The sequence below is a fragment of the Trachemys scripta genome, chromosome 3 (genome assembly GCF_013100865.1).
Source record: "Trachemys scripta elegans isolate TJP31775 chromosome 3, CAS_Tse_1.0, whole genome shotgun sequence".
NCBI lineage: Eukaryota > Metazoa > Chordata > Testudines > Emydidae > Trachemys > Trachemys scripta.
The window spans coordinates 106,769,675-106,794,812 of record NC_048300.1 but is presented as its reverse complement, the minus strand read 5'-3'; the positions used below and the strand labels follow the sequence as shown (position 1 = coordinate 106,794,812).

Genomic DNA, 25,138 nt, shown 5'->3' with positions numbered 1-25,138 from the left:
CAGCAACTAATCAGGACAGTGTGCATTTCAGGATGGGAAAGCAGTGTGGTAGATAACTGCCAGTCAGAATACAAAATTAGTATCACTTTTGTGGTACGTGCCCTTGTATGGGGGCCCTTTTTGCAGTAAGATATTTTCGTATTTACTCTATTTATGGCAGGAAAAGATTTTAAAAACTCCACCCATTCTCTCACTTGAGAAAACATTCATTTTTTCTTAAGGAGAAAAGAAGAACTGCAGTTCTGAAATGAAAGTTGTGTTAAGCATAGCTCTGTGCTGAAGATCCCACTACTAGGTCAGGGGAGGCATTCAGCATGAAATAGGTATAAAACTCAGGATGTGAAGACAGCCAAATTATATATTTAAGTCCAGTTTGTGGTCCTGTGTGTGCAGTAGTGCAAAGGAGTAAAGGAGAATAAAGTGCCCCCTTTACTCCATTGCACTGGTTTCATGACTCAGAGGTAGCAGTGGTTGGGGATAGGTGAAGGGGAAGAAGGAAGAAGGGAAAGGAGGAATAGTGCTTTCTGAAGGACAGCTACCCCTCCCTCTGCAAAAGAGGACAGGACAGGGTGAGGAGTGGGCAGAGCTTCGGCTCCAACCTCCACTACAACACACTGCCAAGCAAAGGACCTGCCTAACAGCAGGTATATGAGGCCTCACACAGGGCATTTTCCCCTCAAGCAGGGTTAAACTAGGAGGCAGATTGTGACTTGACAATCTGCTTCCTGGGATGCTCCTGAGGTACTAATGTGTTGCCTCTTGCTTGAGGTTCCTGTCAAAGGCACAAATGAGCCCTTAATTATCATCTATGGGCCTGGTCTGAAACATTAAGGCCGTATACTACCTTTGATCCACAGAGCGTCTCCCCCAATAACAGTTAGAAGCTCGTACAAGGATTAAGGGTAAAGTATGTACCTTATTTAATATCAATGATTTCTGATGTTCAGAAACGCTGAGCATCTAGAGCTCTTGTTGCCTGCAAGTGGAGCTGTGGATACCCAGCACATCTGCAAATTAGATCCTAAACTTAAAGCAGACACTGTTACAGTCAAAGAGTGGTGTTGTCAGACCCCTGAGGGCTGCTATTATTGCTGCCCTTTATTTAGTCATTTATACCCACCACTCCTCAACTTTCCCCCTCACTTCCACCCCTACAGGAACTTCACAGTGTGGGTTTGCAATTGCATACCAACATCACTTCAAATCATGTTAGCTAAGCTTTTAAAAGTACAAGCAAGACCCCTAAAATGCCTTGTTCACTAAAAATATGAGAATGCATCATTTTGTTTTAACCCAGATACCCAAAGACTCACTGAAATCCTTCATATCAGAAATGCCACCACACAGTGATAGGGAAAAAAAATAAGTCCTTGAGACTTTCACAGAATAAAAAAAATTCTTAAAAGATTAGTTACAACTTATTTTGGTGCCAAATGCTTCCCCCTCCACCCAAATTTAATTATTAGAGAAATTCAGCACATAAATTTTGAGCTTAACAGTAGTTTTCACTTTATTTTTGTAATTCCCCTGTTGAATTATGCTGCACAGTATTAAGGTACACGTTAAGAGCTAGGTATTATTATTATTACTCCTGAAGGCTCATTTTAATTAACATGTTCAATTATGACTCTGGCTTTTAATTTTGTATGGAAAACTCACTTCTTTTTCAGGGTAAAGGAGATCAAAAAGCTTCATAACTGGGAGGAAGTCAGCCAGTGCATTTTTTTGAATGCTGCCAGAGATGAACTGCAATAGTACCCACATCAGATGATCTCTGCCTTTAATAAGACCTCGTCCAGCCAACTGTTTAAAAAATACACACACACAAAAAACTTATTTAGGAATAGATACACTGCAGGCAGAGGAAAAATTGCCTCTAACCAACCAGTTCTTGCACAGTAAGTCTTAATATTCATTCACCCTACACTTCTACCCCAATATAACACGACCCGATATAACATGAATTCGGATATAATGCGGTAAAGCAGCGCTCTGGCGGATCAAAGCAAGTTCAATATAACGCGGTTTCACTTATAACGCAGTAAGATTTTTTGGCTCCCGAGGACAGCATTATATCGGGGTAGAGGTGTATATATATTTAGCAGTAAGTTAAAATAGTTAAGCTTTCCATAAGTTGTTGGGGAACATTAAAAAAAAACTTCTTAGAAACACTGGATTTGCATTTCCATAAGTGGGGACAACATAGGCACAATGGTCTCAAAAACTGAAAGGGTCATGGGATTGAAAATCAGCTGCTTTTTATAAAGGCTAGGTCTACAATATTTGGTCTGCGTACAAGTTATAACAGTATAATCTGAAAGAAAACAAGGCCACCTTCAAATTCCAGCTGCAAATTTATTTTACAACATATCCAAGTACAGAATGGTATCCTGTAATCTAATGCAATGAAGAGAAAGACCTAACCAGTTAACACCATGACAGGGAGCAGGGGATGAATCAGTGTTTACGTCGCACTCCCCAGCAGTACTCGGCCCAAGCTGGGGAAGCTAATGATCCAACTAGCAGACCAAATTCAGTGATGAGTCCTGGTCACATGAGACCTGAGGCACATTGCGCACATGCTAAGAAGAACACAATGATTTACATTGCATGAATACGTCATCTCATCTCTGCCAGTGTGATTACAAACTTCAGTCTCACATAGACAGATTCTTTTCACATCCTACCAAAAGAGAATGCCACAGAAAAGGTACCTTTTGATGGAGTGACAGGACCATGTGAGGAAAGCTTGCAAACTGAAAGAGCACGAAGAAAATGAGCTGGCTGGAAAGGTGCTGCCACAACAACTGGCTGGTTCCACCATCGTCAAACTTCTCCTCAGTCTCCGAACGTTCCATGGCATACACGACGAGATCCACCAACTGGTCCTCCAGCACAGGACAGCGCTGTTTGTGCTGCAAGGCAGAGACCAGATACAGTATTCCAAAAGCTTTGCAATTAACTTCAACACAATGGTAACAATTTCAGTACAGTATTTCGACAGAAGGCTGGGAAGCATGAAATGAAGTCTGAACTTAAGAAGTTAAAGGATAAGCCAGTGTATTAAAGCTGCACTGTGTTACAGGTCACAAATAATTTTACATTCTACCATATATTAATTCCCTGCCCCTCCACACATAAATAACTGGTGTAACAGTTTTCATCAGTACAAAATGTTATTTTTCTGCCATAATATTTATGAATCTAATCGGCACCTGCAAAGCCCAAGTGTTCTAAATATGAGTCTATGTGTATATGAAGAGAAAACACTAATTGTACCACTAAAAACAGAGGACGTATTCCAAAGATAACATAAATATTCAAATAGACTATCTTAAGGAGATGTCTGATCTCTTTTACTTCCGGTTCAATTCTATTCCAATTAAAGTTAACAGCAGAAATCTCAATGATTTCAATGGCAGCAAGAAACTGCTTTTGGTTAGGATTCTAAAGGTGAATGGTACATTGACAATTTGTATTTTATAAATTATGGTCTCCTACACTTGATGGGGTGTGATCCCTAGTTTGACGGCCAGTAGTGTAGCTGCAGTAGCAAGGGCAGTGGAGAGCAGTGGCACAGATTAGTCATCCTGAGTACATATACCTAAGGTTTGGGAGTTCTGTACTCAAGGCAGTTAGTCCATACTGTGGCTCACCACTGTCTATGCTACTGCAGCTATGCCACTATTTTTAGCAAGCTAGCTCCATTAGAGCTAGTGGGAATATGTCAAGCTGGGAATCATACCCCTAGCTCCAAGTTGTAGACAGCCTTAGACATGATTAATGTCCCAAGTAATGGTGACACACTAGTTTATATACTACGGTGATGAGAACCATAAAAATTATTTAGGTTGCAGCTTCTCCACAGGCAATTTCAAGGCCCCTAAACACACAAATAAATAAATCACCTCTTAAACTCTCTCTCTTCCTTGATGTCTTTCAACAATGATCAAATATAGAATATATTCATTATGTGTGTGTATATATCTCTACCCCGATATAACGTGACCCGATATAACACAAATTCGGATATAACGCAGTAAAGCAGTGCCGCGGGGGGGGGGAGGGGGAGAGGGCTGCGCACTCCGGCGGATCAAAACAAGTTTGATAGAATGCTGTTTCACCTATAACGCGGTAAGATTTTTTGGCTCCTGAGGACAGCGTTATATCAGGGTAGAGGTGTATATAAAAAATAAAATATCTGCAGTACTTGAAGTTTGCACCTCCAACTTTTTGGTACAAGTTTAGACTATTTTCTGTGCATAAGTTATATTGTAAACACTTTTGTAAGGAACTGTGTATTACTTTATGTTTGTACATCTTCAAACAGAACGATAAGCCTAAATGCTACTGAGGGGGTGAAAGCTGAGTGTCATTTGACTCATTCCATACAGTGCTAGGGCTTGAAGATTTATTGTGTCATTCTACAGACTAGGTTTAAAAATAGTTACATTTAGATTTTTACACCTAATTCCTGTAACATAATGCAGCCTTAATTAAAGAAAAAAGTATTACTTTAATGATGAGAGAAAAGAAGGAACTGAGCTGCTCAAATACTAGTCATGAAAATACAGTGTCCCTTTCTAGAGGCAAAAAAGGCTTTATTATTATTATTTTTTAAAAAATAGAAGTTTAATTTTTTTTAAACCAAAATACATGTCAGGGCTTCCTTAACAAAGGAGTTCTTTGACTCGCTAGCCAGGCAGCCTAAAAACCTTTTTAATAAAAAAGGAAAGAAAATTGCTGAAAGGAGATGCTCATTCTAATTTTAACCAATATTAGTCTTTTGCCATGAAAAAGGGATTTTTTTCCTTCAAATTAAGAATAAAATGCAAGAATGGGAAAACTTGACAAATATAATGAACATCATCCCCTTTTTTACATGCTCTTTGCCAGCTCAAAACTGCAGAAAGCTACAAGTTTAGCTGCGCTTTCTTGAAGCATGCTTAACACAAACTTCTAACTAAAAAAGGAAGCATCAATTTCTGTTTCACCTTCTCTTCCAAATACACAAGGCCATTGTCACATATCAACCACATTACAGGTTTACAAAGAGCAATATTAACACCACCAGTTGAGAATACTTTTTTCCAAATGCAACTAATTATGAAGCAGAGCAGGGTGCAACAGACAACACTACAGACTATTTCATAATCCAGCATGCAAAACTACTGTGTACAGGGCTTGAAATTCACTAGCTTGATAGGCAGTGGGTTAATGTCCAACAGCCCACCAACCTTAGCCTATATTAAAAAATAAAAGTTATTCAAAATATACAATAGACAGGAAAATATGACCATGAAAAAGAAAAGCCAGAATTTCCAGTAGGATTTTTCCACTAGTAATGTACATTTTATTCTATAGTTTATAATAAAATTGACAAAATGGTAGTCAGATCCCCAGCACATTTAATTAAGGAACAAGTCTTAATAAATATATATTTTAACATTTAAATAATATCAAGGCTGGACAAACTTTGGAGCCAGGAAATTCAAGCACACAGCTGATCACTTAATCCTCTACTCATATTGCTTTAAAATAACTTTCAAGGGATTGGGAAGAAGCTTAACAATGCTTTTTGAGTACAGTCTTTCAGCATTAACTCAATATCTGGCATTTTACTATTTTCCATACATAAAGGTTTGAAGCAACTTCTATGTAAACCTCATGCTTTGGACTACTCACATGAGTAAAATTATGCACATATGAAAAAGTTTGCAGGATTGGGGCTTTAATTTATTAAAAACAGGCATATCCCAGGGACTGGTCTACAGCATGAATACCTATAGCCTCATGGTTTAACTCCTTAAAATACCAGAACTAGCAGTTACTAATTTGCCTTTTTTTGGTTAAAGGAGTATTTTTGGAATTATATATGAATTTTAAAAAGTATCTGAAACAATTAAGACTTTCTTCTAAGACCCACTTATTACAATAAATTTTTTAAAAATATGGTTAAACAAAATGATTCCCAGACTAGTAACTGGAGTTTCATCCTGAGACAAGTTTTTAAATGCTTGAAAAATGGGGATTTATATTTGAAACTGCAATTAAACCATAAACAAATATGAAAAAAAAAATCAGAATAGTACTACCACAGCCATTTCTGACTTTCTGAAAAAGTTTATAAGACCAATCCCTGAAGAACTAGGGATGCCATAGTGAACTGGTCAAAATGTCAACTGCCTTGTAATAAAAAATATTTAGAGAAAACACATTTTTAAAAAAATTTAATAATTCAATAAATAATGTAACTGTCCTCATAGTTCTCAAATATTTAATAAGATATGGATGGTTGAGCTGAGAAACAATTAATAAATGCTTTAGACACTACGAATAATACTGGTACAAATTGCCCCCTTTTTCCAAATATGGTGGTTACCCAGGCTCACAATTAGCTTGTTAAAATTGCAACCAGACGTTTGTATCGAGTCTGATCCTACTTCTACCAGCTTAATGAACATTTTGCCATTTTCTTCAATAGGAGCTGAATCAATCCCAGTAAGTAGAAGTATGTGCCATTTCTGACATATGAATGGAAAGAATATCAAAGGGTTAGTTTACACCTTAACACCAGTGGATCCATAATGTTTGCCATATTAATACTGTGAAATACCAGGAAATTCAAATTCCTAGTACCAAACAGAAAATGTGATAAAAAGAAAAGGGAAAGGAAAGTCAACTGAATAATACTGTATTAAGTCATTCCTTTCACTTCATGCTTCAATTCCATTTCCGGGATGCATAGACCGAGGTAAAATCAACAGCTCCTTTCTCAAACAACCTGGCACAAATGGATTTAGGCAGGGATGAAACTACAACCTGGCTTGGGAGAAGGCATAGAAGAGGATATTCTACTTTAATCTTTATACCATCACTGCTGGCTGAAAAGGTGAACAGCAAAGATTTTAAGAACTTATGAAGAGCCATACTGGGTCAGACCAACAGTTCATCTAGCCCAGTACTCTCTCTTCAGTCACCAGAACCAAATGCTCCAGAGGGAGTAACAAAACCGAGCAAGGGACACCTTGCAGAGGCTAGGGACACCTTGAGCATGGTCCCTGACCGTGTTGGCTAATAGCTACTGATGGGCCTATCCTCCGTGAATTTATCAAATTCTTTTTTGAACCGTTATATTTTTGGTCTTCACACCATCCTGACAATGAGTTCCGCAGATTGACTTCCTTTTGTTTGTTTTAAACCTGCTACCTATTAAATTTCATCAGGTGATCCCTGGTTCATGAACATATCCTCATTCATGATTTTATAGACCTCTAACATATTGCCTCCTAGTTGTCTCTTTTCCAAGATGAGCAGTCCAATCTCTTTAATCTCTCCTCATATAGAAGCTGTTTCATACCCCTAAATCATTTTTGCTGCCCTTCGCTATACTTTTTCCATTTTTAATATATCTTTTTGAGAGAGGGCAACCAGAATGGCACACAGTATTCAAGGCGTGGGCATACCGCTGATTTGTAGAGAGGCGTTATAATATTGTGTGTCTTATTATCTAACCCTTTCCTAATGGTTTCTAACATTGTTAGCTTTTTGGACTGCTGCTGCGCACTGAGCACGTTTTCAGAGAACTATACATAATGACTCAAAGACCTTCTTCTTCCATGGTAACAGCTAATTTAGACCCCATCATTTTGTATATATAATTGGGACTATGTTTTCTAATGCGGATTACTTTGCATTTATCAACATTGTATTTCATCTGACATTTTCTTGCCCAGTCACCCAGTTTTGTGAGATTCCCTTGCAACTCCTCACAGTCTGCTTTCGATTTAGCCATCTTGAGTAATTCTATATTGTCTGCAAACTTTGCCACCTCACTGTTTACCTCCTTTTCCAGACCATTTATGAATATGTTGACCAGCTCAGTTCCCAGTTCAGATCCTTAAGGGACCCCCACTATTTATTCTCCATTCTGAAAATTGACCATTTATTCTTACCCTTTGTTTCCTATCTTTTAGCCAGTTACTGATCCATGAGGTGACCTTCCCTCTTATCCCATGACTGCTTAGTTTGCTTAAGAGTCTTTGATGAGGGACCCCTTGTCAACATGTATGTTGAACCCATAAAAGAATTCTAATAGATTGGCGAGATATGATTTCCAATTACAAAAGCCACGTTGACTCTTCCCCAACATATCATGTGTCTGATAATTTTGTTCTTTACTATAGTTCTAACCAATCTGCCTGGTGCTGAAGTTAGGCTGTAATTACTAGGTTCGCCATTGGAGCCTTTTTTAAAGATTGGCACCATATTAGGGGGGAGGGATAGCTCAGTGGTTTGACCATTGGCCTGCTAAACCCAGGTTGTGAGTTCAATCCTTGAGGGGGCCACTTAGGGATCTGGGGCAAAATCAAAAATTGGTCCTGCTAGTGAAGGCAGGGGGCTGGACTCGATGACCTTTCAAGGTCCCTTTCAGTTCTAGGAGATGGGATATCTCCGAAAATTTAGAAATTTAGCTATCAGCCAGTCACCTGGTATGGAGGCTAATTTAAGCAATAGGTTACATACCACAGTTAGTAGTTCTGCAATTTCATATTGAGTTCCTTCAGAGCTCTTGGGTAAATACCATCTGGTCCTGGTGACTTATTACTGTTTACTTTATCAGTTTGTTCCAAGGCCTCCTCTACTGACACTTCAGTCTGGGACAGTTCCTCAGATTTGTCACCTAAAAAGAATGGCTCAGGTTTGGGAATCTCCCTAACAGCCTCTGCAGAGAAGACTGATGCAAAGAATTTATTTAGCTTCTCCACAATGGCCTTGTCTGTCTTGAGAGCTTCTTTAGCACCTCGATTGTTCAGTGGCCCTACTGATTGTTTGCAGGCTTCCTGCTTTTGATGTACTTTAAAAAAAAAAAAAAAGAAAGAAAAAAAAAGAAGAAATTTATTGTTACATTTGTCTCTCTTTTGCTTCAAATTCTTTTTTGGCCCACCTAATTATACTTTTATACTTGACTTGCCAGAATTTATGTTCCTTTCTATTTTAATATGAGTAAAATTGTTTTAAGGTCCAAAATTATTAACAGCAGGCAATAATTACAGGTACAGAAACAAAATGTTTGAAGATATCTTTCATTCACACTTGCCAAGCGATAGAAATCACACGTTAAAGAAAGCTTAGAGCACTCTACTGTTTGATGGGTCAGAGATACCATCAAGGAACCCAAACTGTAGGCAACTAAACTAAAGAGGAAATGGTTTTCAATTTGTTTTAAATGTATGTTTAGTCACAGAGAAAATAAAATCATACTCCAACATGGGATGCCAGCCTGAAACATGATAAAGGGGTGATTATTCAGCACTTTCTGAAAAGGATGCCCCCTTGAAGAGGTGGCAATTTGACTTCCTGAAATTTACGGCATCCAAAATAACTAATCATATTTAAAATATTTGCTATGACGAACATTCTATGAAACTGTACAAAGTTAAAGAAATATTGGGAAGAAATTAGTAATATACTGACCGAGATGAAATACAAATTGGATCAAACTGTACATCCTAAAGGACAATTTAATTTTTAACACTTATGCAAGAGATGGTGTACCACACTTTCGCATGCCAAATTGTGCATTACTAGAAAATGGAAAACCCCCAGAACCCACACACTATAAGAATATTTTGAAGATATAATTTTTCATCGAGACCAATGTGACAGAAATAGCCATAAAAGACTAAACAAAAACTGAGAATCCTGACATTAGTGTGTAAAATTGTGTATCCTTCTCTGCCTTGATGTTTGTCTCTACAAGGTTAATATGAAAAACAGTTAAATTTGTACTTTTCGTGTACCTCAAAGAACTTTTTCAAAGTAAATATTTCTAATATAAATCTATACATGGTTAAAAAACAAAAATAATACTAACAGTTTTGCTGTTCACTTTTAAGAATATTTGATAATCAGGTCAAGGGTCTTGTTTATCGGTATCACATTTATCCTGAACACTTTTCTACTGTAATGAGCTAATAGGTACACACGAAGGCTCCAATCCTGCAACTGGGTCTGTGTGGATAGGTAAGTGAGGGTCTGCAAAGCATAGCTAAGTAAAAGGGGCAGATCTGATTGTAGGATAGTCCTATATTTATTTGTTTCTACGTTTATTTCTAAGAGTGGGCAAGGCACAAAACTAGTTTTTAAAACAAAGTTTATACTATTAATGATTTTCTTTACATTTTCAATAGTTTCGGTTATACTGACAACCACTTGGCTTTCAATAGATTAACTCATATCTAATACTATTATTAGATCTAGATGGATTATCATCATCATCACAAAAATAGTTAAGAATTTTACTGCAGGTAGCAACACAAATAGCATGCTTTTCAGGAAGTGCTATACAACATTTTACTGAAGCTACTGGAAATATCAATGCAGTCATAATAAATTAACCTACACCCAAATGTGAGTAAACTTTCATATTCTACTTAAAACTGTGAAAAATAGGATTTTTTAAGGTGTACTGCTTAATATTTTCTCTTCTATCCTGATACACCCCCTATTTCATGCTTAAATTTTTACTGTCAATACAATGGTCTGAAAGTCCATATACTGGTATTATGGTAGCACAGCTACAGTTCATGTTCTGTCAGCATTTCCATTATAAGCCATGTTTTTCAAGGGTTTGTTTCTTTGCCATAAAAATTCACTCTAGGTTGAAACGCTGTGTAGAAAATACCATCTAGAACTCAAAAAAAAAAAAGTATTTCAGTTATCTTTTAATTAGAGAATAGCAAACTTAAAAGTTAAAATTAACATTTTAACTTTGATCTTCTGGCCTGAAAGGGCAGACCACCACCAATAAACTAAATACAATACATTCAGTACACATTTTAGCCTATGTCTTGTGCTATTTAGCAACTAAACCATAAAAAGCTGCACAAAGTGACAACCTGATCTATTGTCTAAATAGAAATTTAGAGACAATAAAAAATCCGATTAATTTAAATATTAATCTAGCGGCTAGTTTTCATATTTTTACATTTCAGCTGCCTTAGATGATTTTGGTTTTAAAATATTTAGGATAATTACATGCAATGGAGTATTATTTGTCAAATAGCTTGATAAGATAAAGAAGTTTGTGCATTCAAAAGGACTGACCAAATCAAGTAACGTAATCTGTTTTTATTTACAGTGGAAGATATTATATGCGAGGTTTCAGAGTCATGCAAATTTTACAGTCAAGTTACAAATCCCTGAAAGAAGTTTTATAAATGGAAACACTGACACAACCTTCACCATAGTATTGCAAACAGCAACGCTATTTTACATATCTTAGATATTACTTTTTTTTTTTTTTTAAATAGATGTTGATCCAGTTACTATTCTAAGAAGGATTCAAAATTTAAAAAATAAAAAAGGTTGTAATAACCAATATTTACAATTTCAAGCATAAGTCCATACAGTAGATTTGGACAGGAAATAAACAGAAGGTTTATAAAATTTGGCTTTAAAAAACAAACAAACATTTTTTCTAGCACTTTGTGTTCTCTTAGTTCACCCTGCTTGGAGGACACTGGAAGGTTAATGTAGGAAAGGGAATTTGTCACAGAGGCTGTCTGATAATGTGACCTCCCCATCAAGTTCCATTTTAGCAGTTGTTGCCTCTCCAGATATACAGTGCTAAAAGTGAATTCAAGGAATGTTTTTATATTCACATAAGGAAAGAAAGAACTGGACCAATAATCTCTCTTCATCCAAAAATTCCAGCAAACCAAGAAAAAGCCTATAGATCAGGTGGGGAAGTGGTGGTGGTCCAACCCAACTAAAATTTTAGGATTAGAGGACCACTGGGGCTGTAAATTTTCATATTAAATAAATCTCTCATATCCTAAGAGATTTTAATGAGAATTTGCCCTTGTCCTAGCATCTAATGGTCCTGCCAATTTCAAGCCCTGACCGTACATGTATTCTCTAACTGGAATCAGTGGCTACAAAGCGGCCAGCGTATCGTTAGTCACAATACAACAGTAAGGTTGTGAACATACCTGAGCAATGTTCAAGGTCTAGAGCATTGGAGGATGGGCAGGACAAGACAGGACAGAACAAAAATAAAGGAAGAAAAAAAGAAAAGACAAAACAGTGACTATGAGGCCAGCCTCAAGGAATCCCAAGTCAGACAAAGCCCTCCCACTTAAAGGTATAAAAAAATAAAATCAGTGCTCGACTGATAGAATGCTGTAACATGCCAAAGTAACAACATACAACAAAGTTCTGGGAACTAATTACATGAACATTAACAAGAACTTTAAAAAAAAAACTAATAACTTTGGTAAGTTATAGTCTGTCAAAGGTATAGTTGAGGCTGGCCTTATAGGAAAAAAAAAAAAGCAATGCAAAAAAAAAAAATCAATATTTTAAATCTCTATTTTTCAATTTAAACACCCTTAAAGTAATATAAAAATGATAGGTACAATATAGAATCCAATTTACCTAATATGATATTAAAAAAAAAATCATTGTCCGGACCTAAACTGTTTTGCTCAGTTAGCTATAGCAAAGAAAAGAGAAAAGAATAGTGCAGATTCTATGCAGAATTAAATCGTGCATCACAGTATAGTACAGTACCTGTTTATTCAGACCTAGCATATTGCAGACCATATCCCTGGAATAAGGTTGTTCCAACACATATCTCAACAAAGCAGTCTGTGGCTCAAACAGATCCTTAAAAACAAACAAACAAACATACGCGAACATTGCCTCAAGATTAAATTAAATGTTGTGATTAAATGTAACAAAATTAAAAATGAATTCTTTTCAATATGTTTATATTTGTAGGTATGTACTATTGGTGGTGAACTATTTTGTTCTCGAATACCCAAGAGGGAGGTAAGTATCAGCAGAGAGTGTCCTCCTCTAGGTTTTACACTCCCAGTTGTGGGTGACCTTCTTCGACAATAAGAAGATGGGATACTTTTTGGAAAACATCTTTGAAATATGGGCAGAGCAGCTTCAGAAGACCAATGAGATTCCTCTCAATAAGGGCTGTGCACACTGCCTCCACAGTGCTCCTGGGGTCTGAGACCAATTTAAAAAGTGAAATCAGGTGTCTTGCCCTGTTGTGCAAGTCATGAACTACATAGTTCTTTTTTTCCACATTCTATTTCCTCTATATCTTCCTCTCTCTCTCTCTCTCTCTCTCTCTCTCACATGCCGACACAGAATAGGTGCATGCAACACCTACTGCTTCTCAGAATTCAGGGCATCAGTGTGCCAGGCAGTAAAAACATCACATACCGCCTGGTGTGTGTATGGTTTGCCATTACTGTGTCATGTATTTGGAGAAATTAAGTTAATTAATTTTGAAGTTCTAATTGAAAATGGGATAGCCCGAGTTTTCAAAATAATTGCCCTCTTCCTTTCTCTAATCTACAAATAAATAGTAATTTCATAGATTAAACACACAAAAGTTTCATAACTAAGAGGTTTACGCATGCATACCTTATCATATGGCAAGAGTCCTTTCAAAGGGAAACGAAGGGTTGTAGGATCCAGCTTCCATGAGTTACACATGGCGCCAGAGTTATTTACCACAGGAAGAAGACTACAACGTCCTGCACATATTACACAGAATGAGAAAGGATAAACGCTAAGGAAGTTGAGTGGATATGGCACTTAATCATTAAAGGTCAAGAACACAACTCGGAAACTACTAATAATATTCCTTCCCGCTATATTTATTTAAATCTGTTATCTCCCACCAGGAATTGGCTAGCATAAAGCTTCCAATGTTAGCAATTATTCCTTTTGCATTAGAAATCTCAACTCATTAGCTAAAGGGCAAACTCAACTATTATGTTTTGCTATAAACTGTTCAGTTTGGACATCCCCAGATATATTAAAATACTTGTAAATATGACACTAAAAGATACTATTTATCCTCAGGAGAAGTCTTCCTATTCACATCATATGCTCAGACCATAAAAACTTTTTTTTGGTCCAATAAATGTTTATAACTAAAGCAGGAGTTGTATTTCAGCCATAATGGGCCATTATGGACCTTTTATTGTAAATGGGTCAAGCCTCTTCTCTGGATGGTCATAGTTCCTTTATTGCCATTACATCCAAAAGCACAGGAGAAGTAATGTAATAATATTCAGTTTGGCTACACTGAGCCTTCAACTTCCCTCAAACAAAATGAAATTAAAGGATAACTGCTTTCCCCCTGCCACCCTATTAAAGTACAGTAACTCCTCACTTAACGTTGTAGTTATGTTCCTAAAAAATGCGACTTTAAGCAAAATGATGTTAAGCAAATCCAATTTCCCCACAAGAATTAATGTAAATGAGGGGAGGGGTGTTAGCTTCCAGGGAAATTTTTTTCGCCAGACAAAAGACTCTCTCTCTGTATGTATATATGTATACACACACACATATATCTAAGTTTTAAACAAACAATTTAATACTGTACGCAGCAATGATGATTGTGAAGCTTGGTTGAGGTGGTGGAGTCAGGGTGGAATATTTCCCAGGGAATGCCTTACTGCTAAATGATGAACTAGCACTCGTCTGAGCCCTCAAGGGTTAAACACATTGTTGTTAATGTAGCCTCACACTCTACAAGGCAGCACGAATGGAGGGAGGGGAGGCAATGTGGCAGAGAGAGACAGAGACACTCACCATGTGTGTGTGAGAGACAGACACGTGCATTGCCCCTTTAAGTATGCTGACCCAACTCTAGGTACATTGCCTTTTTAAGTAGATCAGCCACTTGAGACAGCAGCTGCTGCCAGCGAGCTCCCTCCATCCCGAACCCTGTGATGTTCCCCACCTGCTCTGTGGAGATGGGGGGCAGGAGCAGGGGGAGGAAGACACCCTGACATTAGCACCCCCCTCCCCCCCACACACACACAGCAAGCAGGAGACTTCCAGGAGCAGCTCCAAGGCAGAGGGCAGGAGCAGCACCCGGCAGTGAGGGGGAGGGACAGCTGAACTGCCCTGCAATTGATAGCCTGCTGGGAAGTTGCCACACAGGGAACTTAGGGGAGCTGATGGGGGGCTGCCAGTCCACCCTAGTTCCAAGCCCTGACCAGCTAGCTCCAACGGGTTGCTCTTTCTGCAAGCAGTGGACAAAGCAGATGGCTGCCAAAAAACGTTATAAGGGAGCACTGTGCAACTTTAAATAAGCATGTTCCCTAATGATCAGCAATGTAACAATGAAATGTTAACTGGACGAGGTTAAGGGAGGAGTTACTGTAGACGGTTAGTCCACCCACTCTGGTTTCCTGCCTTCAGCAGTAATTATACTACTATACTGTAGTAGTAGTGGGTGTGGGCAGAACTACTATACACAGCAAGCACCTCTAATACTATTTCCACCTTAAACTGTATATAGTCTGTTTGTAGAGTCAGAGAATGTATAAAGTCAACAATACACCTGGTCATTTATGCAAATACTTTCAGCAAATCAGGAAATCTCTTCCAGGACTGAGAGTCACATGAATAAATCCTTTCCATGTGTTTGGAAAAATATACTTAAGAGTGTTAGCATACTCTTGCAAAAACAAAGAAATAACCAACAACAACAACAACAACAAAAATGTACAGGGAAAAAAAGCATCCTTCTTCTAAAAGAGCAAAAATAGTATTAAACAGGACTGAAATGCCCTAATCAAACTTTTGCAGATTTCTTGAGAGGAGTAAAACTGAATGAAAAAACTTTTTTTTTTTAATGGAGACTAAAAGATCACATAAATTAGGGAATTCGGCATAGCTAGACCAGTGCAAAAGTAATTAAATGTAGACACACCCTTGAATTCATAGGCCAGGTTAAGACCACAGAAGGGACAATATCACTTTGTGCAGAGGGGGCAAGTGAAAAAAAAGCAATTTTCCACTTTCTACCTCTGCTCAAAGCAGTAGTTTTAATCTGGTAAATCCAAATAAGTTTTCAAACTTTTTTTAAATTGAAGCAGGATAAAAAAAGTCATTGATAGGTATTACATAAATGCTACACACTCAAGCATTTTGCACGAATTAACATATAAAGGCTAACCCCAAATTAGCTAGACCTACTGGTTAAAAATTCAATTCAATCTAAATTCACTTCACTCGTGCTTTCTTACCGCAAATGGAATTTATTCTTGCGGTGGGTCTGAAGGTATCCACAAAGTCTGATACTAAGTTACCTAGCAACTGAAAGAAGATTATTAATACTAAATTATTTAAATTAACATAATATTCAATTTAAAACAAGACATTAAATCAGGTAAGTTACTTGAAGGATCTATGCTCTTTTTGGCAGAAATCAGAGCAAATCAAAATAGCTACTTTTCACGTGTACAACATTCTTGCAATGTACATTATTTATTGCCTTTCATGTCAGGTTTAAAATTCTATTTAGCAATAGAACACCATTTTCTTCATCTGAGCAATTCCTCAAAGGCACTTAACTTACCACTTCTTGGATGAAATCCTGGCCCCGGTGAAATCAATGGGAGTTTCATCCCTTATCTCCATTAATCAAAGAAACATGCCCCTTTCTGTGCAAGCAAAACCAGAGATCTGGTTCTTCAAAAGAACCAAAATGACAAGAGGAACATGTATTGAATGAGTATCACAATCTTTAGGAAGTGAAGGCTGTTTTGATTATACGAAAATGCCAAATAATTCTGTAATGGTGAATATCAGGCCACAAAACTGGCCATACTGGAAAATTAAAGCTGTTTGCTTATCTTCCTAGTCATATGGAGAGTGTGAATAAAGCTGGTAGGCACATGAAGAATTTCAACCCAGTCTCAAATGCTAAAATTCGAGAACATAACATTCAGATGCACATCTAAAGCAATATGGCCAACGTTTGTGTGTAGTTTTTGTTGCTGTTTTTAAGCCTAATTTAGTCAACTTAAATAAGTTGCCTAGTTTTCCAAATTTTAAATCAATAAGACCTGCTGAGCACTCAACAATTTTGAAAGTTAGGCCACTTGCATGGAGTCTATGGCATGATCCGCGCGTAAGCACAGGGTTCTGCCAGCGAATCAGCTGCAATACAGGGGCCTCATTTAGTGCTTAAACAGAAACTAAGAGTATATTTTCAAGTGCTACAGAGGCACAGCTGCAGCTATGCTGCTGTAGCACAGACAAATACTACAGTGATAGCAGGGGGGTTTCTGTTACTCCAGTAAATTCACCTCTTGAGAGATGACAGCTAGGTCGATGGAAGAATTCTTCTGTTGACCTTGCTGCATCTACAGTCAGGGTTAGGTTGACCAAACTACATTGCACAGGACATGAAATTTTTCACAGTCCTGAGCGATGTAGTTAGGTCAACCTAAGTTTTAGGTACTGTATAGACAAGGCATTAGGCATCCATTTTTTAAAAAATTGCACTCAATGTTTTGTAAGGAGAGAACGAGGCACATATCACTTTATAAAATATAATGAATAAACCCTTACCCAATGAGGAAGCTTTCCCTCCGGGTACAGTTTTCTTATCTCTGTAACTGCAAAGTAGGCAGGTAATAAACAAGCATTTCTTTCCAAAATATAGGCTACAACCTAGAAATAAGTAAAATTTTAAAATGTAAGGCAATTTGGACAATTACCATAAACAAATTAAATATTATTAAATAAACTACAATGAGCTCTAGAAGCTAGACACGTAAGATTTGAAGGGACATTAAGTTACTTTTTTAAACTGTGACTTGTGTTATTAGTATCACATTGATTATAATGAAATTGTCATTAAATTGTATCTTGTTTTTCACCCTTTATGCTGTTTGCTTTTTACATTTTACTCAGTTTGGACAATGAAAGAAGAATGGTGAGATTCAATTTCTGGTTCTAATGCGCTAGCACAACTCTGCAATATCTGGTTGCAACAATGGGAAATATTTAAATCCCAACTGTTTTTCTTTTTTTTTTGGTTTAATGAAAATATTAATACTGGATTTCATAAAGCTTATTTAGCATCCCTTTAAGGCTGAGATTCTAACCTGACTTTACTACGCCCAGGTGGGTGAGGTAAACCACCTTGTGTCTCTAATATCCTAGGACCAACACGGCTACATCACTGCATTCTACTATGCCCAGATAGCCTGGTAATGGAAATGTTGTAGATCAGTGGTTTTCAACCTTTTTTCATTTGCGAACCCCTAAAAAATGTCAAATGGAGGGGCGGACCCCTTTGGAAATCGACATAGTCTGTAGACCCCCACGGGTCACGGACCACAGGCAGAAAACCACTGTTGTAGATAATACGAGAAGGATCACTATTAGATGACCCTGAAATACACTGGCACAAAAACCAGTAGAAGACATGTCATCAGCTTTAGCTATTCATTTATATCAGATCTAAAAGGCTCCAAAGAGATCCATTTTAGAATATTATGAAGATCAATGACTAAAGATTGAGACCAACTTTTTCATTGTGACACCATATAACATTTTAGAGTTACCTCTCTTGCTGCTAAGAGCTGCTGTACAACAGCTGAGCTCACTGTGTTAGGAATAGTTAGGATTTTCTCCAGGATCACCTTCAATAGATCTCGCACACCCTGAGAGAATCATATACAAATTAATGTTCACAAAAATTCTCAATTTCTAGGAGCCAAAGTGCATCAGAAGACAGCTCAGAAAATATTAAGGACAAGGTTCGGTGAGTTGCTTCTAAGAGTCACAGTAAGAACCCACTGCCCGGGCTCCAGCCTGAGCCTGGAAGTCAACACAGCAATGAAACTGCCCCGCAGCCCAAGCCTTGTGAGTCTGAATCAGCTGGCACAGGCCAGCTACGGGTTTTTCTTTGCTGTGTAGACTTACCCCAAGAGGCAGATTTACGAATGTCTTCCTCAGTGCTTGCACTGGCAAACTCTTCCCACACCAGACACAGTGCTTCTGTAAGATGCCTTTTACATTGCTCAGTCTGACCCTTTCCATAGCACAGAGATGGAGCTGAGGATATTACCCTAAATGTTTTTATAACAACACTTTTCCAGGCAAACAATTGTTGAAATTGCATTAGGAATATTATTTAGTTTGCAATTGAAAATGGAAGGTAAGGTGACTCTGTCACCATGACTGGGAAGTAAGGTGTACAACAGAAAATGTTAATTAAGATGTGGTCTACACTAGGAAAAAAATTGTGAATATCTGATTTAATTGATGACAAAATACTAAACTGACAGAGACAGGTTCAACACAGTCTCTGGAATACCAGAAAGAAGCACTATAAACTTATAAAAACCACCACAGTTTCCAAAATTTCTTAGGAAAAATACCTTGTAGTCTACACCTCCAATTATTTTCCGGACCAGTTTAAATGTTAATGCCCACAGCTGTGTCCTTTCCCATTCAAGGGTGTCCGAGTTTATTAGAGATTCACAAACCATTCTAGTAAAAAAGAATACAACAGTGAGTGATGCACGAGAATAAGTAGATGATTTCCAATTAACAGTAGTTTTAAGGAATTTTTTTTTAATTAATCTACGATTCTACAACTTATGCATATTGTATTTCTTGCTTCACCAACACTAAACATACCTGGGTGGCAACAGACCAGTCTCGACTGCCATTGCTAAACAGTCATACAAGAAAGAAATTCTTTTAGGACTGTGCTGGCTGTGGATGAATCTTACAATCCACTGGACACATTGTTCATGAGATTCCTGGAAAACAGTGGAGGATTAAAATAAACTACTTACTATGGCAACATAAGTAACTTCGTCTTAAAACCACAAATTGCTACACTGAGTAAAAGGAACAAATGAGAGATAATGACTTCTGGGTATTTAATCTGTCAAAGATTGCTCCTTTAACATCCACTTTTATCTTATTTCAAGAAATTTCCCCAATCTGTGACATACAAAGTTATATTCCGATAGCCTGTGTGAAGAGAAACAAAGAAAGTATATTGCTGGGCTGACTACAGAGTTGAAATGAAGACTTCATATATCCAGTATGTAATTAAATTAAACCATTCATTTACCGATATTAATGTTTTATAATAGCAGGATATACCAAAGTAAGGAATGATACTTGTGAACAGGAACAAATAATCAGATTACTTTGAAACAGAGTGGAATAGGCTGCCGAACACAGGATGCATCAACAGAGATTTGAGTGAATTTTGGCAGTGCATAAAGTAATCAGAGAAGTTTAATGATTGCTTTAGAAAACCCTATGTATAATGCATTTCTTTCTACCTATATCAAAGACCCATGCTTTTCAAGAATGGTCACTCATCGGATAGTAATATTTTATGCATAAATGTTTTTCATGAAATATATCCCTCCTTTCATTCAAGGCCCTCCTTCAGAACCTCTTCTACCACAACAGCTGTAAGAAATTATCCCATTTACCCTAGAAATGACCATTTACTTTTGATATTTATATTTATAAAAGGAGTTATTCTTTACTACTACACCATGTTGTGCACCAGCCTTTGCCAAGTAATCATGTAATTTCATTGATGTCAGCACTATCCTTCCCATCTAAGCTCACCATAGTGTTTTGTTATTTCCCTACTACTTGTTTTCCCCAGTCTGAAATTAGATTGTGAGCTGTTTGGGACAGGAATCATGCCTTAGCTATGTATCTAGTACACTATCGGGTGCTGTAAAATATAACTACATTAGCAATAAATGAAATGCTTACCTGGGAAAGACTGCTCCAGAACTGTCTAAAAGCTCCCAGGCAGCTGATCAATTTGGTTCTCTCATCTTCAGGAGTGTCCATAAACATGCTATTGCAAATAAGAACACTAGTTATCTGCAATGTGTTCTTGAAAGGTAGCACCATTAAAAAAGCAGATATAGAAGATAGTCACAATGAATCTCATGCACAAATAAATTGTCATTACACTCACCCAGGGAAAGCCTCCTCTATAACTTCTGTTTTCTGTAAGAGAAAGGGGTTCAAGTCTTGGTGATTAATGGCAACTTGATCTAAAGCTCTGCTACAGATACACTTAGTAGTAATGAAAATAGAATTATCAAGATGAGGCATGTTCAGTAAAAAGTAACATAGGATCACACCAATGGTCTTTCTAGCCTGATATACTGTCTCTTGAAAGTGACCTGCACCAGATGCTTCAGCAGGCACAATGTCCCTCTCTGCCCTCCCATGCATGCCCTTTGACAAATATACAACAACATTTCTTGAGGAGATGGGTGGAGGGAGTTTCTCTCTAACCCATAGTGATTGATTTATGTACTGAAGTAGGAGGATTTATATTTTTATTCACTTTTTATTCTAGCTTGTGTAACTGTGGATCTTCTTATAAATATAAAGATCTAATCATCTGAATCCTACTGAATTCTTTTCCTCAATTATATTATGCAACAGTGAGTTCCACAAATTAATTATGCTGTGCGTATGAAAGTATTTCCTTTTATTTAATTTACATCTGTTGATTTTTAATTTTACTGGATGATCCTATGGTCTTGGATTATAAGGCTATATAGAAATACTCAATTTACCTTCTTTATACCATTAATTATTTTATATATCCTCTTACTTTTCTCCTTTCTGAACAGTCTTTTTTAGTATATCACGTGAGATTATTTCCATCCCTCTAATAATTTTTGTTGCCCTTCTATGGGCCTTTCACATTTCTTTTATATTTAGATAGGGTGTCTAGTGCTGAACACAATATTCAAGATGATGGCACCACATCAATGTATATATAATGACATTAAATGCTTTAAATATTATTCTCTACTGGTAATAGGATGTGAAGGAATAGAGGGTGCCTTTGATGGTCCTTTTTCACCTGTAAGTCCTTGCATTGCCTGCTTACAGCAGCTTATAGCTTTTCCAAGAACCTGCAGAGAGTTGATTCTCCTAAATTCTTGACAGAAACTAAAGTCAGTTTCACAGCTAGGAGTCTGGTGGCACCTTAAAGACTAATAATCTGTTAGTCTTTAAAGTGCCACCGGACTCCTCCTTGTTTTTGTGGATACAGATTAACATGGCTACCCCTCTGATACTTAGTTTCACAGCTGTCCACAGAGTAATGAAAGTTACAAATAGCAGCACTGAAAGCAACCATTCGTTAATTTCTCTAGTGGTTGGCAAAGCCATGAGTACAACAGAACCATTGGAAGTGTCTTTCTGAACATTCAGACACAGTATTTAATCAGTTCACATTATCAGGTGATCCTCACAACCATAAGCCAAAAACAATTTTGCAGACAAAAGCAAGTTTCTCAGAAAAATATATTTTAAGTTTGTTAATGATGTTCTTTAGTCACTTCAGGGTGGATATAAAAAGAATATTTAAATTAGGCTATCGATTAATTGCAGTTAACTCATCAAAAAATTTAATCATGATTAATCACAGTTTTAATTGCATTGTTAAACAACAGAATACCAATTGAAATGTACTACTTTCTTGGATGTTTTTCTATATTGTCGAATATATTGTTTTCAATTACAAAACAGAATACAAAGTATACAGTGCTCACTTTTTATTATTTGTATTGCAAATAATTGCTCTGTAAAAATGATAAACAAAAGAAATAGTATTTTTCAAATCACATCAAAACAAGTACTGTAGTGCAATCTCTTTATCCTGAAAGTGCAACTTACAAATGTAGAATTTTTTTTTGGGGGGGGGGGGGTTAACTGCACTCAAAAACAAAACAATGTAAAAATTTAGAGCCTACAATCCACTCAGTCTTACGTCTTGTTCAGCCAATCACTAAGACAAACAAGTTAGTTTACATCTGAGGGAGATAATGTATATTATTTTTATTATTGAATCTGAAAAAAACCCCTACATGTTACAAGTTACAATGATTTGGATATGTATAGATACGTATTTATTTGTTTTGCTTGAAGTTAATTACATATTTTAGGAAAACATGTCAGACTGGCCACCAGCAAAAGTTTGTTGTGAGAACCACTACTATAAGATCTACATATTCAGGGCTTATCCAAGTTTTGTTGCTTCTACTTAACATTCAGCCTTTTCAGTCTGACTGCCAGATCTCTTGTTGAGCTCCTTGTGATCCCAGGCATTGACTACTGTAACCCAACCTCGCTGACTTAGATACCTGACACATCACTTTCCTTAAGTCTACTAAAAATACTGGGATCATCTTCCTGGCTCCAACCACATCTCCCTACTCTTTGTATTCCTCTACTGGCTCCCCTCTCCTCCACCGTATCAAACACAAACTCCTTGGTTTTGCTTTTCAGGTGTTTTTATCGTTTAGCCCTGCGCTACTCAGCTTGACAACTGAATGACCCATCAAACCTGCCAATGATGCCTGCCTTGATCACGCCCTTCTCTCTCGAGTATTTCCATGATTTCTCCCAAATCATCCCCCTATTCCTGAAAAAAAAAACCCACCTTCCTAACAGAATTTTCCAAGCCACCATCTGTCCTCTTTTTAAATCCTTCCTTAAAACCAACTTCTGCCGTATCTACAAATCACCACAATCTAGCTTTAGTTAGGCAAGTAGAGAGCTGAGACTTATGTTCTTCCACCAAACTGCTTTATTGTTGCCTCATTCTTTCAGCCCGTTATTAGTGGGACACACCAGCTCTTTAAAATTGTAACAACATCCCACAGGGGCCCGTACTGCCCCCGGGCCCCATGATGCTGGGACAAAATCAGCAAGGGCCATAAAGCAACTATGGATCACTCCCCAATTTGTAAATAAGTCTCCAGCTCCTCACATCCCCGCTACACCCAGACCCGCCTCGCAACACCCCAGAGCCCCCCATTCCCTCCCACCCCGTGGCCCCTGGGGCTGGGGCGGCCCGGCTCTGCGACTCACCACCACCTCCTCGAAGATGCTCTGCAGCTGGGTCTCCATCGGCACCATCGGGATCGCCATGGCCCCGCCCGGGGCTCGGCCCCAGACTCCCTGCGGGCAGCGGCGGCACCGAACCGGGACCAGCTCCTGCTCCCGCGCCGGGGTGGCCGCGCCGAGGAACCGAGCGGCGGCGGTTCTGGGTCCGGCGGCGACCCAGGCGGAAGGTGCGTCCCTGAACCCGTCCCCGCCGGGAAGCAGCTTCCCGGGCCGAGCAGTTCCGCGCTGGGGCCGCCCCCAGCCTCCGGCTCTCGCACCTCCCTGGCCTGAGGCCGGGCCCCGTGTGCGCCGCGGGGAGAAACAGGCCGGTGCGGAACACGAGCGCGCCCCTGGCTTGGGGGGAGTATGGCGGGGACTAGGCTAGCTACGCCCCGCGTGTCAGCCGCTCTCAGGCCTGGCCCTGCCCTGGGCGGGACTCGGGCCGAGGCGTCTCCCGCGGCTCCCAGAGCTTGTCCAGCAAGTCCCACTGGGGAGGCTGCAGCTCAAGAGCTTGGCCGCAGTGGCGCAGGCAGCGGCCAGGCCGCCGTCTTCAACCGAGGCTTTGTTGCATCACAAGAGACAACTGAGAGGAGGGAGGGATAGCTCAGTGGCCTGAGCACAGGCCTGCTAAACGCAGGGTTGTGAGTTCAATCCTTGAGGGGGCCGTTTAGGGAACGGGGGTAAATATCTGTCCGGGGATTGGCCCTGATTTGAGCAGGGTTGGATCTTCTACGATATCGTTGCAAAGCGCCGGAAAGCGTTAGGGGCACAGGCAGGGCTGTTTTATGCTAAGCCTCAGCACTCTAAGGTGCAGAGACTGGATGTCAGGCTGCTCCCGGTTGCCAACTTTCTATTGGTACAAAACTGAACACTTTAGCCCCATCCCTTCCCCAAAGCGCCACCCCTCCTCACTACATTTCCCATCCCTTGATGGCTCGCTCTCCCTCACCGTCACTCACTTTCCCTGTGCTGGGGTTCAGGGTATGGAAGGGGGGGGTGTCTCTGGGCTGGGGGTGCAGGCTCTGCAGTAGGGCCAGAGATGCAGTGTTTGGAGTGCAAGAGGGGGCTCAGGGCTGGGGCATAGGTTTACCTTTGGTGGCTGCTGGTCAGCAGTGCTGCAGAGCCAAGGCAGGCTGCCTGCCTGTACTGGGGCACCGCACTGCGCCCCGGAAGTGGCCAGCAGGTCCAGCTCCTAGGCAGGAGGGGAAGGGGGCAGGAAACTGTGCAGTGCGCGCTACTCTCACCTGAAGACACTGCCCCGCAGCTCCCACTTGCCGGCGCTGGTACTCCGGGCGGGGGCAGTGCACAGAGCCTCGTAGTCCCCCCGCCTTGGAGCCTGACCTGCTGCCCCAGGACAGGTAGGGACTATTGACACCAGGGGGTGCTACTACCC

At 39.1% G+C, this 25,138-nt stretch overlaps 1 protein-coding gene across 3 annotated transcripts in view; it reads right to left on the bottom strand.

The window, feature by feature from the left end:
- Positions 1-24,283, bottom strand: part of MED23 (mediator complex subunit 23) — a 46,879-nt gene extending 22,596 nt beyond the window's left edge. The window contains exons 1-13 of one of the 3 annotated variants that reach the window (XM_034765648.1): positions 23,731-24,283; positions 20,810-20,841; positions 20,599-20,686; positions 19,486-19,610; positions 19,224-19,335; positions 18,405-18,503; positions 17,404-17,505; positions 16,074-16,143; positions 13,450-13,562; positions 12,577-12,672; positions 11,997-12,014; positions 2,715-2,915; positions 1,660-1,803 (exon numbers count right to left, since the gene is read on the bottom strand). In XM_034765648.1, coding sequence (XP_034621539.1) covers positions 1,660-1,803; positions 2,715-2,915; positions 11,997-12,014; positions 12,577-12,672; positions 13,450-13,562; positions 16,074-16,143; positions 17,404-17,505; positions 18,405-18,503; positions 19,224-19,335; positions 19,486-19,610; positions 20,599-20,686; positions 20,810-20,841; positions 23,731-23,790 — 1,260 coding nt within the window. In that variant the 5' untranslated portion in view covers positions 23,791-24,283. The remainder of the gene's footprint in view (positions 1-1,659; positions 1,804-2,714; positions 2,916-11,996; positions 12,015-12,576; positions 12,673-13,449; positions 13,563-16,073; positions 16,144-17,403; positions 17,506-18,404; positions 18,504-19,223; positions 19,336-19,485; positions 19,611-20,598; positions 20,687-20,809; positions 20,842-23,730) is intronic. The other 2 variants (XM_034765646.1, XM_034765647.1) reach the window with 2 other exon arrangements.
- Between the last annotated feature and the right edge of the window lie 855 nt (positions 24,284-25,138).